This window comes from Eupeodes corollae, chromosome 1 (assembly GCF_945859685.1).
Source record: "Eupeodes corollae chromosome 1, idEupCoro1.1, whole genome shotgun sequence".
Classification (NCBI taxonomy): domain Eukaryota; kingdom Metazoa; phylum Arthropoda; class Insecta; order Diptera; family Syrphidae; genus Eupeodes; species Eupeodes corollae.
In genome coordinates this window covers 292,625,510-292,636,595 of record NC_079147.1, presented here as the reverse complement: position 1 = coordinate 292,636,595, position 11,086 = coordinate 292,625,510, and the positions used below count along the sequence as shown (strand labels likewise).

At 41.2% G+C, this 11,086-nt stretch overlaps 1 protein-coding gene and 1 long non-coding RNA gene across 2 annotated transcripts; both read right to left on the bottom strand.

Annotated features, from left to right (window-relative positions):
- Positions 1-421: 421 nt before the first annotated feature.
- On the bottom strand, positions 422-2,222 carry LOC129941943 (uncharacterized). The gene is made up of 3 exons (XR_008780951.1): positions 1,643-2,222; positions 1,484-1,587; positions 422-1,422 (listed from the first exon to the last, which is right to left on the bottom strand). It is a non-coding gene; the product is annotated as an uncharacterized LOC129941943 (long non-coding RNA).
- A 1,960-nt stretch (positions 2,223-4,182) lies between these two features.
- On the bottom strand, positions 4,183-10,498 carry LOC129940297 (tyrosine-protein phosphatase non-receptor type 23). The gene is made up of 10 exons (XM_056048589.1): positions 10,341-10,498; positions 9,361-10,116; positions 6,571-9,294; positions 6,250-6,511; positions 5,437-6,191; positions 5,243-5,371; positions 4,998-5,179; positions 4,753-4,937; positions 4,572-4,691; positions 4,183-4,503 (listed from the first exon to the last, which is right to left on the bottom strand). Exons 1-10 carry the CDS (start codon positions 10,422-10,424, stop codon positions 4,385-4,387), a joined length of 5,316 nt encoding a protein of 1,771 aa, XP_055904564.1. The 5' UTR covers positions 10,425-10,498; the 3' UTR covers positions 4,183-4,384.
- Between the last annotated feature and the right edge of the window lie 588 nt (positions 10,499-11,086).

Sequence of the window (11,086 nt, the reverse complement as noted above, 5' to 3'; positions counted from 1 at the left end):
GAACCAACAATTTTGTACAGACTTGCACACTACAACCAAAACATGACTTCCAAACTAGCACTACAAGTAAAGAACACCAAACACAGGACAACCTACACACCGCCACCAGACACAGAACTCTCGACACACTACGACCGACACACCATCACAAGACACACCATCTCCAAACTACACTACATTCACGCTCGACCTGACACACTATCACCGGATAACACGACATTCACGCCGGACCTGACACACCTCGGGAACGCTGCGGCTGTTGTTGCAGCATGGCCGTACCCACCCAACCTGGAGTTCGACTGGCCTTTACTTTCGAACTCCCCTTACTAGTCTTTGAAGCTGAAGATTACGTTGAAGAACCCGGTTCACTGAAGAGCATTATCCAGCCCTACCACACCACCTCTGAAAATTGTAATCAGCACTCCATAATATTTAAGTTCTGAACACCAAAAGTTGATAAAATCAAAAAAAAAACACAACAAATCGACTACACTGTAACGTGACTTACATTTTATTTAAACAGACTTGTAACAAACAAAAATGGAATATATAAAAAAAATATAAAGAATAATTTCGAAATTTGAAAATTAGAAAATTGGTAAATTTAAAAGAAATTGAAAATTTGAAATAACTTAAATATAAAAAAAATCAAAGGAAAATACAAAATTTCTCCTCAGAAGTATATATGTACCTAGTGTACCTAATCCAAAAACAAACAAAAAAACAGGGACTTTCTCCGTATGGAGGAGACTTAAGTTCCCTTGTTCTCCCCGGAAATCTACGCCGTCTTCCTTTTATGAAGCAGCTGTATAAATTCCTCTTTTATCCTACCTACCAAGAGCTCTCTATAGGTAGCTAAAGGGATGCAAAATGTTGCCTCTACTTTGACAGGGAGGGGTATGGGGAACCTACGCCGCCCCGACGAACTTTACCCGTAATGCTTACTCGACACTAACAAAAAAATAACGACGCACTCTAGACACATATACCGATACAAGGAGTTACAAAATAAAGTCGTTATAAATTTGAATATTTGTTGTTTCAATGTCACGTTACTAATTTTTCCTTTGTTATTTGTTGGACAGCTAGGTATACGTATATATCTATATATATATAAGCAAATCCTAGAGTCGATTCGCCAGGAACCGAATCCTTTTTTCCTATCCCGCCGGATTGGCGTAAAGGGTAACGAGAACGCACAAAGAGATATATATATATATGTATATGTAGTTAACACTTATATAAATATAGGGGTGAGATTGGTTTTGGCTAGTAAAGTTACTTGGTTATCCGGGTCTATCGACGGATCAATCTTATGTTCAGCACAACCTCCACATCACCTTGGGAATAAAATTTTCTTGCTCTAGGACCGTCGGTCACTCCGAAGCCAACCACCGTGCCGGCCGCCAAAACTCAATCTCACTACATTACGTATTTATGATTTTTTTATTTGTTCCTATTATAATATAAAAGTATCACTCACCCTCAGCTATTATTTTAAATTTTTTGTTCTCTTTATGGATTTATCTGCTCTCTTTCTTCACTGAACATATATTAGTCGTTACAAAAAACTTATACAAAAAAAACCTTTAAGAAAGATAAATTTAATTTAAATTCTTAACGCGTTAGACGGACAACGAACCTATTTCCTTTTTTTTTTTACGTTTTTTTTTTCACTTCTTTTGTTTTATGCCACTTTTAAATTTAAATACATAGATGCTTTCGTCACCCACTCTGAACTACAAATGACTTCTAGTCAAGTTCCTTTAGCGGTTACGATCTTCAATTACCGCATAGTTTATTATTTCCCGCAATGTTCACAAAACTACTCTTTCAGCATCGTCTGGACCCTTGCTTTAAAGCTTAATTTCACTCCTATCTAATCCTTTCTTATTTTCCCCACCTTTCCCAATTCGCATTAAACTTTTCATTAAATATTTAATATTGTGGGTATTGTTGTTCCTTTCATACCTATAAACATATATCCGTCGCTTCTGCAATTCCTTCGTCCTCCTTTCATACCATCTTCTTTATCCCTATTCTTTACTTCTGTCTCTTTTTCATGACATATGTCTATTTCGTCCCTAATTGTCATGTCAGATTGATTCGAATTACGAAATAGAAGATGCGTGCGCCGCGCCGGTAAATACATAAACATAAAAAAAAAAACAAGTATTAGCAAAAACACAAAACTAAAAATAAATTAACTAATTGCACTGGATGCAAACCAGAGTCACTAGGTAAGTAATTCCTCCAGCTATTCTGACCAGAACTATCGATCTGGGTCTTACCCAGTCTATATTCCTGGTCAGCATTGTAGGTATTCTCTGTAATTTTTCCTAATATTTTTGAATTTTTCTTGCAGGAATAGTGACTAACCTAGGACAACTCTGGCCTATCAGTGGCCACAACAAACAGTAAATCCGTCCGTATCCGAGGCTTGTTGGTGCTTCGCAACTATGAAAGCTTTTACGAGGCCAGGAAGTCACCCAGACGCACAACCCCCAACCTGGAGGTCCAGATCCTAAGTATAACTCCAAGGATGGGGAGCCGGATAAAACCACCACTTACAGGCCTGGGCTCCGAATAAGTCGAAGAAGCCCTATAAGGTGTTCACTAAGTAGTTCAACCTTACTGGAACTGTAGACGTTGATTCCATCTCGGGAATTCCTCCGCTGCCGTCTTGATAAGGAGAGGTGCCTTAGTGGAAACACCTCTCCCCACCTCTCTCGTTTGCTGCCCTCAACAACTTTCCACTGGGGTAGGAACCCAATCTCCAGTTGAGGTACTAGGCACCCGATGTTCTGTGGACGCTTGTGTCCTCTTGAATGCACATGTCTACCATTTGAACATCAAAACATTTCTAGAGGAACCAAAAACACTCTGAACACAACCAGCCAGATAAAGCCCTACTAAGTTAAGAAAATGTGCTGCACAAGGTACAAAATTCACACTTCTCCTTTAATCCTAACCATAATATTTTCCCGACATATAAGACGCATTATCATAGCTTTGTCATTTACAATCTTCTATTGAAATATCATGATTTTCCAGAATTGTCAAGATTGTGTCTGGCAAATATTCAGATGTATGCTCTTGAATAGGTATACATTTTAAGAACCTCTCGATGGGAACACAATTTTTAACATACCGAATTGCAAAGTCTACTGGTGGATATGAGAAAGTTCGGGTGTACTGAAAACACTTAGGGACACACATATTGCCGATCTAATTTCCATTGTTAGGTGACCAAATGGTTTCGTTAGGAGAAATCCGAGTTACATATTTTGTTTTTCTATTTTCTTTTCTTTTATGAAACCTACCCCAAGATGAGCACTGTAAAGTTGAGCGAGAGACAAAGAACATAGTCTTTATTCCTTCCATTGAACAGAGAGGAAAGGAAACTAAATTGTTCTATCCGGCTCATCATGGTACAACTCCTCATTTCGCAACTTTGTGTTTGTTTATGGAGTGAAATGAATAGCCAACATGTGTGCAGAAGTGTAGACGTAGGACGAAAACAGATTTGTAAAAATAATGTTGACAGCTTGTGCAGGTTTATGATTAAAGATTTATGTTGCCAGAGGTTTAAGATGTTGAAGAGGAGAATTTCAACGGAACGGAGAGTAAAATGAAACTTGTTTTACTGTTATTGTCTAAGTGTCTACTTACCTTATTTTGTTGTCTATATAATTCTTGTATAATAGATTCATTCTTTTTGAGTTGGTGGATTTGGGGGGCAAATAATTGCGGGGCACTGGGCCCTGGTCCACCGGGTCCATTCCTCAAGACGCCACTGCTCAAAACTTTTTTATTTTGTCAAGGCTAAGGTAGGTAGACTTGGACAATGTCTGGTAATGATCATCATGAATATCGGGCAAAGTATTGCCACGTGTACAAATTCCCGATCTTTTTACTTGAATACAAATTTCCTCAAATGATATGAATTTAAATTTGTTTGATAATTTTTATTTCAATACTTTGCCATAAATAGTGGAATACAATACATATAATATAATAATGATAATAAATTGTTTTTTTTTTTTTAATAGTTAAGTAATTTTCATATGTTTATTTATTGTGAGTATGCAATGATAATAATAATATAAATAAAAACCATATCTAAATCTTAAATTGTTCGTTCATATCGTTTAAAAATTAAAAAGGTCAATATGATAAAAATGTTCTCGTCTAACAAATAAGTGTTCATTTTTTTTAGTTAACAAATTATTTATAATATTATATTTTATTTTTTGTATTATAATTTATGTAAAAAGACAAAAAAGAAAAACAATGCTAAATCAGTCCCACAACAGTCTAGCCTGTTTTGTTCACTCAGTGTGTACTTTTTGTTGTTGTCGTTAATTTTTATAAATATTTAGATTTATTTTTGTTTGAGTTTCCATAATGGATCCAACTCATTGAGAGGATCCTTGACTTCTTCTTTATCCTTTGCAGTTACAGTTTGGGCTGTTTTCATTTGGTATGATGTCATAATGCCCCCTAAAAGGGAAAGTTAATATAAACAAATATTTTTATTTAACAATTGAAAATATCAAATAATAACTTACGTTTATTTAAAACTTCGTGAGCATGACTTAGAACGATTTGCATTGAAAGCTCCAAACTATCAGCATCCTTTAGAGCATTTTGTCTTTGGTTGCAAATGCGATACCAAACATCAACGACATCTATTGGAAAAATATGCATTTAATATTTTTTTCGATCAAGTGTCACACTGTTTAAACTTACTTATCAACAAAGGTCGTTTTGTCTGTGTGGCTTGGATGGCACAAATGGCCACGGCAATTTGTTCCGAGCGCTCAGATCCTGTTAGACAATTCATGATAACGGGGGAATGACTTTTGAATTCGTCACAACGTTGTTTGTTTCCAGTCAAGACATTTTGGGCAATTCCAAGCAATTGTGTTGGAGAACTAAAATTAAATCTAGATTTAAATTGAACTTCCTTACAAGACCTTGTGTGTCTCTCTCACCTCTTTGTCCAAGCTTTGATTTGTAAGAGGGATAGATCAAGAATTGCATCACTTCCATTCATTGAAAGCTTCAAATTGAATTCAGTTGTGTGGGAGAGATTATTGATTTTGATGACTTTCACTGAAAAATCATCGAAATGCATCTCGGAATTCATTTCTTGTGGCCAGAATGGGTCAAGGAGCTATAAACAAATATACATTTTTCAAGACTTCCTAAGCTAAGATCCTGAAGCTAAAAATCTCACCTCATTAGGTGTATGTAGACACACGACAGTCCTTGTTTTTTGTGACCATATCATTGACCAGAAATCATTGAGAGTGTTTTGCTGCGGGGTCTGGGCTATGATGAAATTGGGACATCCTGGCCCAAGGTCCTAGAGAAATCCACAATTCAGCACCAAGACAATTACGGTTACATTCTTAGAGACGATAGACTTACCTTAACATAAGCAGCATTAATATAATCATCGGTACTCGTCTCCAGGACCACTCGAGCATGATCATATGGAATGCAGTCGTTTGAGCGATTCTTCTCGGGGAATAGCTTTGCAATGGCTGTTGTCTTCTTTGGTGAATCCTTCTTTAACAATTCGTGTATTTCCTTCCATTTGCTCTTCAGTGGAGTGCTGCCATTCAGCATTTGGACATTCAAAGTCTCGATGGTCTTCTCGAAGCGTTCGACTTCCTTGTGGAAGTATTTCAATGTCTTGGGATCGGAGAATGGATCTTGTGGGGGTGATGTGGTTTTCACTCCACTGCCATCGCTGCGAATCGAAGAATTGTCCCAATCTAGATTGTGATCCAAGGAGCTTAGATCCGAGCAGATCGAGAGGTTATCACAGCTCATTTTTCGTTCAATTGGAGATTCCAAAGCTATTGGGGATGATGATGTAGCCGCAACGGTCGACGCTGCTGGCTGTGGAGCTAGAACAGCTTGTTGCTTAGTGGGAGACTTTTGCTCTGGCGGATTTTCCGGTTTTGTAACTGTGCTGGCAATCAGTGGCTGTAGAGATGGAGCAGGTAGGATGGGAGATGAAAAATCTATGTCTGTGAGGAGATCGATGTTCGATGATGGTTTTTTGGGTTGAGCAGCAAGTGCTGGCGGCTTGGGTCCTGGTTGAGGAGCAACTGGGGCAACAGCGCCTGCAGGTTTAGGTGTGACTGAGGCCGTTGGCGGGGGTGTAGCTCCAGGACCTGCAAAGTGACTTAGTTCTAAAACAAGATTCCTTGAGGATTTCAAAATCATACTCACCGTACTCATCGCTGGTTGTGGTTTGAGTGGAATTAGCCTGTCGACTTTGCATGTAAATCGTTGCCTGGGATGGGGTGTACATTGGTGTTGAGTGCTTCAGATCCACCGGCGGATACCCAAAGGCATTTGCAGCTGCTTGATCGTTGGATTGATACCCGTACGGGAGATGGTAGTAGCTGGAATTGTTCTGATCTGTTCCAGGGGCACCTGCTTGCCCTGATGCTGGTTGTTCTTGAGGTTTCGTGTGAGATACAACAGCAAGCTACAAAAAAAGGAAATAATTTTGCTGTTGTCCAGGAAATAAAAAGACACAACACTTACATCTTGATCCTGGGCACTTATTTTGCTTGTGCCGCCCGAATCTGTGGTAAAACTGTTGACCTGTCCTGTCTGTCCTACCGCGCTTGTATATTGCCCATAGAATCCTGTCGATGGGACAACTTGGTAGCCACTTCCATACTCGTAGGATCCGGACCTGGCGTTGAAGCTGTAACCAGGATGAGTCGAGTACGAATGTCCAGTACTGCTAGCTTGGGACACCGCCATTGCACTGTAGACCACCTGAGTGGTTCCCTGGAGGACCGGCACTGGTTGCGGAGGATATTGCTGTTGCTGTTGTTGTTGCTGCTGTTGCTGTTGTTGCTGTTGTTGCTGTTGTTGCTGTTGTTGCTGTTGTTGCTGTTGTTGCTGTTGTTGCTGTTGTTGCTGCTGTTGCTGTTGTTGCTGTTGTTGCTGCTGTTGCTGTGTCTCGGAGCCATATGCCGGATCTTGGAATGTTTGTTCTGGGTTGTACTGAGCGGGGAATGAAGTGTTTTGGTAGTACTGCGAAGGCTGGGAAGGAGCAGCAGCAGTAGCAGCAGCTGGAGGATCAACTTGGGGTTGGTACTGATACGGGGCTGCGGAGTTCTGTGGGATGGATGCAGGTTGCTGCTGTGAGTAAGGTGAGTAAAGATGAGGATTGTTAGGGACAGATGGCATAGGTTGAGCTTGTTGCTGGTAAGATGACTGTGAAACAACTGGAGCACTTTGCTGCTGTTGCTGCTGGTAGGTCTGAAACGATTGTGACGTTACTGTCGACGGAGTACTCCCAGCTGAAGCAACACTCTGCTGTTGGTATGTCTGATAAGATGGTGGTAGTCCAGTGGGGGCAGCCGCTACTGCAGCTCCTACCGATGGCAAATTTTGTGAAATTGGATACTGATGCTGTGCAGGAGCTGCTGTTGAAGCCACATTCTGCGAAGCTGCCTGCGTTGGATACTGCGAATATGGAGCTCCTTGTGGAGCCTGTTGTTGTCCTGGTAACTGATAAGCATAGTTACTCTGAGCAGGTGTTGTGTCCATGGGTTCACTTGCCGACGAGTTCATAGCATAGCCCTGCTGATAGTAAACATTTGCCTCATAAGGCGGAGCTGGGGTGTTGTGGTAAATTGGGTTGCTAAAGCCCGTCGGGTCGTAATACTGATTCACGCTATACGGCGGTGGAGGTTCATTTGGACCGACTGCCTGAGATGGATAAGACTGGTTTGCAGCAGGAGGAGCTGTTCCACAGGTTGCAGCAGTTGGATTTTCTGAACCCAAGGGATTCGGGCGAATCGATGGAATATACGGTGCACTCGCATCACTACCACCACCCGTTGCCGCCTTTCCCTTCAGATAGTCCTTCAACTTTGGAGTGTTGCTGGATTTGACAGAGTTCGTCGCTAAAGGCACATTATAAGAAGACGGAGGTGCCACAGCCGCAGCACTACTCTTCATCCTCTGCTGGCGATCTTCGTCTTGCACATCCTTTGCAGCCCGAACTCGGGCCAGCAATTTCTGGACATTACCCGAAAGCTTTTTATAGAATTCCAGTCCCTTGGCACTTTTGCCCAGCAAATCCTCATAAACATCATAGGAAGCAGCCAGCGAGGAGAAGAAGTTGTCCTTCTTGTGCTTCACATCAGAGAGGGTCTTCAAAACCGGCGCAGCCTTTGCATAGGATTCTGTAAGAGCTGAAAGAATATTTGTCTGAGCATTGAGATTCGCTTCGATCAATTCCATTTGTTTATCGTGCTTCTTGAGTTCTTTTGCGAAGAGCGTCTGGAGGCCTTCATCACTGCCGTGGGCAATAACCTTCGTGGTGATGTCATCGTTGTTCACTGCAATTCGGAGATCGGCATGGAATTGAGCACGTTGGGCTTTCATTTCATTGACTTTGTTGAGAATGAGTTTCAGGTCCTTGAACACCTCGGAGGAGTTGAATTCTCCCGTCAACTTGGGCACACTCGATTGGATCTCCTGCAGAGGCTTCGACAGAATCTTTAAGTTGTTCACATGCAGTTCCATGGCCTTTCGCAGAGTGTCGTTGCTTTCGCCGGCCTTCTGATGCGCCTCCGAGTACTTTTGGAACTCCCTTGTCAACTCGGTCAGATGTCCGTTTGGTCGTTGCACTCCAGAGCTCTGTGCGAATTGCTTCTCATTTAACTCCTCTTCGCTGAGGATGGATTTCATCTCATTTAAATTGGTCTCCACCTCGGCACAAATCTCAGCCAGATGCGACATCGATGCAATGAGATCCGGAATGGCGGCTTTGTTGGCACTCAGTGAGGCACAACGATCGACAATTCCCTGAGGGATCTTATTTGCCTTCTCCTCGCTGATATTCAAATTATCCAAGGTCAGGGAACTCATGTACGAGGCCAACTCAAGGTCGGACTTTTCAATTTTGGCTCCGATTTCTCGCAGGATCTTGGCCTTTTCTTCGCTGTACATGGAGCTTGCCTCGTGGGCTTTCATCGGGACCAAGCGTCCGAAAATATCCTCACCAGCAATATCGGGATCTGTAATACTGAAACCGATGCCGTTTACAAGATTCGCTCCCTGGACTGCGGTGATGTCGGTAAGTTCAGGAACCGGTTCGTGGTATATGAACTCGTTTTCGTTTTTGGCGTTCTTACGTTTGCCTTCGACCACGTCTGCCGTGAAAGTGAGTGATTCCACTATTTCCTTTTGATCTGGAAGACCTTTGCTTTCCTTACGAGCTTCTTCTAGCTTTTCCCAAGCGGCCTGAGAAGATAGTTTTACCGAGCTATATGAAATCTGGATAAATGAAAATGAGTAGGAAAATCTTACCTGATACAATGTCAACCTCTCTCCCATCTTCTGTTGCTCTTCAGCCTGCTGTCCTTGATACAGGAATAGAATACAAGTCAAATAGGCGATCTTGAACTTGACATACTTCCTCCAGAGCTTGTAGACACTGCTGTCGATGACCTGACCGATGGGGCCATCATCCCCTCCCGTGAATAGAGCAGCCAAAGCCGCACCATAGTAAGTCACAATTTGTGCAGTCACTTTGGCCACAATATTCGGCTTCCTGTTGTCGATGAGTGATTTCTCCAGAATGCACTCCTGAGCCTGGGCGAACGACACTTGCTGCATAAAGACCAACAACTCGGGTGTCATGAAGTCGCCATTTCCATTAACACCGGAGTACTTTTCCCTCAACTCGCCGAATGCCCACGCGGCGCATTGGAAATGTGTGCAGGCGAGTTTCATGCCATCGACATCGCCGCGCGACACCGACGCCCCAACTTGGGTGTGCGACGAGGCGATGTTGAACAGAACCGCTGCCATTTCAAAACGAAGATTTGTCACCTCGCTGACATTACTCTGGTAGAGATCCTTCCAGGTGAATGTGAAGACAGCACGTTCGGAAATTTGTGGAAATCGATTTGCCAGCGAATGCAGTTGACAGTAGTAGCGCTTGAGTGTGGCGCATCCTTGCATATCCTTTGCCGGTCGCATCGAGGAGTTCCGCAGAACTTCCAGGGCGTGGACATCCTTCGAGTAGGCTTCTGGATCCTCCTGATAGCACTCGGCAATGTACTGCAATTAAAAAAAACCAATAAAACAATGAAAACGACGAAACGAAAAATATAATGGATGAGTCATTTTCTTTTTTGTCTTGCTTTGTGGTAAACAATAATAAAACATTAATTTCCTAATTTAATCAATGCCATCTACAGAAAAACTGATAATTGACATGACAAATTTTGTTTTTTTTGCGAAAAATAAGTAATTTAATGGAAAAAAAACATGAAGAAAATTACCTTTTTTAAATTTGCAAATGACGTTCCTTCGGGACTTGTTTTTAAAGCAAACCATAGCATGTGAAGCCTTGGAACTGCTTCCATTTTGTTCAAAAAATCTTTATCAATGTTTTTTAAGGCGAATTTTGGTACAAAATTTCAATTACAAAAATGGATTACAAATTTTTAAAATTTTCTTCTTTTCAAATGAACAGAAAGAAACTTTTGTCGCCTTTCTGCGAAAAGTGCAAGATGTCAATTAACACCGAAAAGAGAAAATTTGACAGTGAATGCAGCAATTATGGGAGAACTGACATGTGAGTTTTTATAGGAAAGTGTATTCAAAGTAGTGTTGTTTTTATGGGAGGTGATGAATGCATTCAGGAAAATAAAAATACATTTCTAATGAAATAGTTGTGATATTTAAGTTTATTAGGAGCGTTTGGTATCTCTTTTCATTAAAGCAATTGGTAAATAATTTAATAGCTTTTAAACACCAAATCCGAAACCGGAAAACTCGAAAATCGTTCACACCGAACATTTACAAGTTTTCATTTGACATTTAAATTTGCTTAACAACGGCTGTAAAATTTTTTATTGATGAAAACATTTGGAGTGAAAAGTTTTGTTCTTCTCAAATTATTTGTGAAAATAAAATGAGTTCTAACCAATTCAAATTGATTTAAAGTCGATAATCTTTTCCTGGGCAGCATATCAGCGCAGACGAGGCCGTAACACTAGCTCGTCTCAAAGAAGAGTTTCAACTG

Excerpts from the sequence above, each read along its gene's own strand:
- LOC129940297 (XM_056048589.1), bottom strand. The coding sequence starts at position 10,424 with ATGGAAGCAGTTCCAAGGCTTCACATGCTATGGTTTGCTTTAAAAACA. Across the intron at positions 4,938-4,997 it reads ATCAAAGCTTGGACAAAGAG|TTCTCCAACACAATTGCTTG; the intron begins GTGAGAGAGACA and ends ATTTAATTTTAG. Across the intron at positions 4,504-4,571 it reads TCACGAAGTTTTAAATAAAC|GGGGCATTATGACATCATAC; the intron begins GTAAGTTATTAT and ends TTTCCCTTTTAG.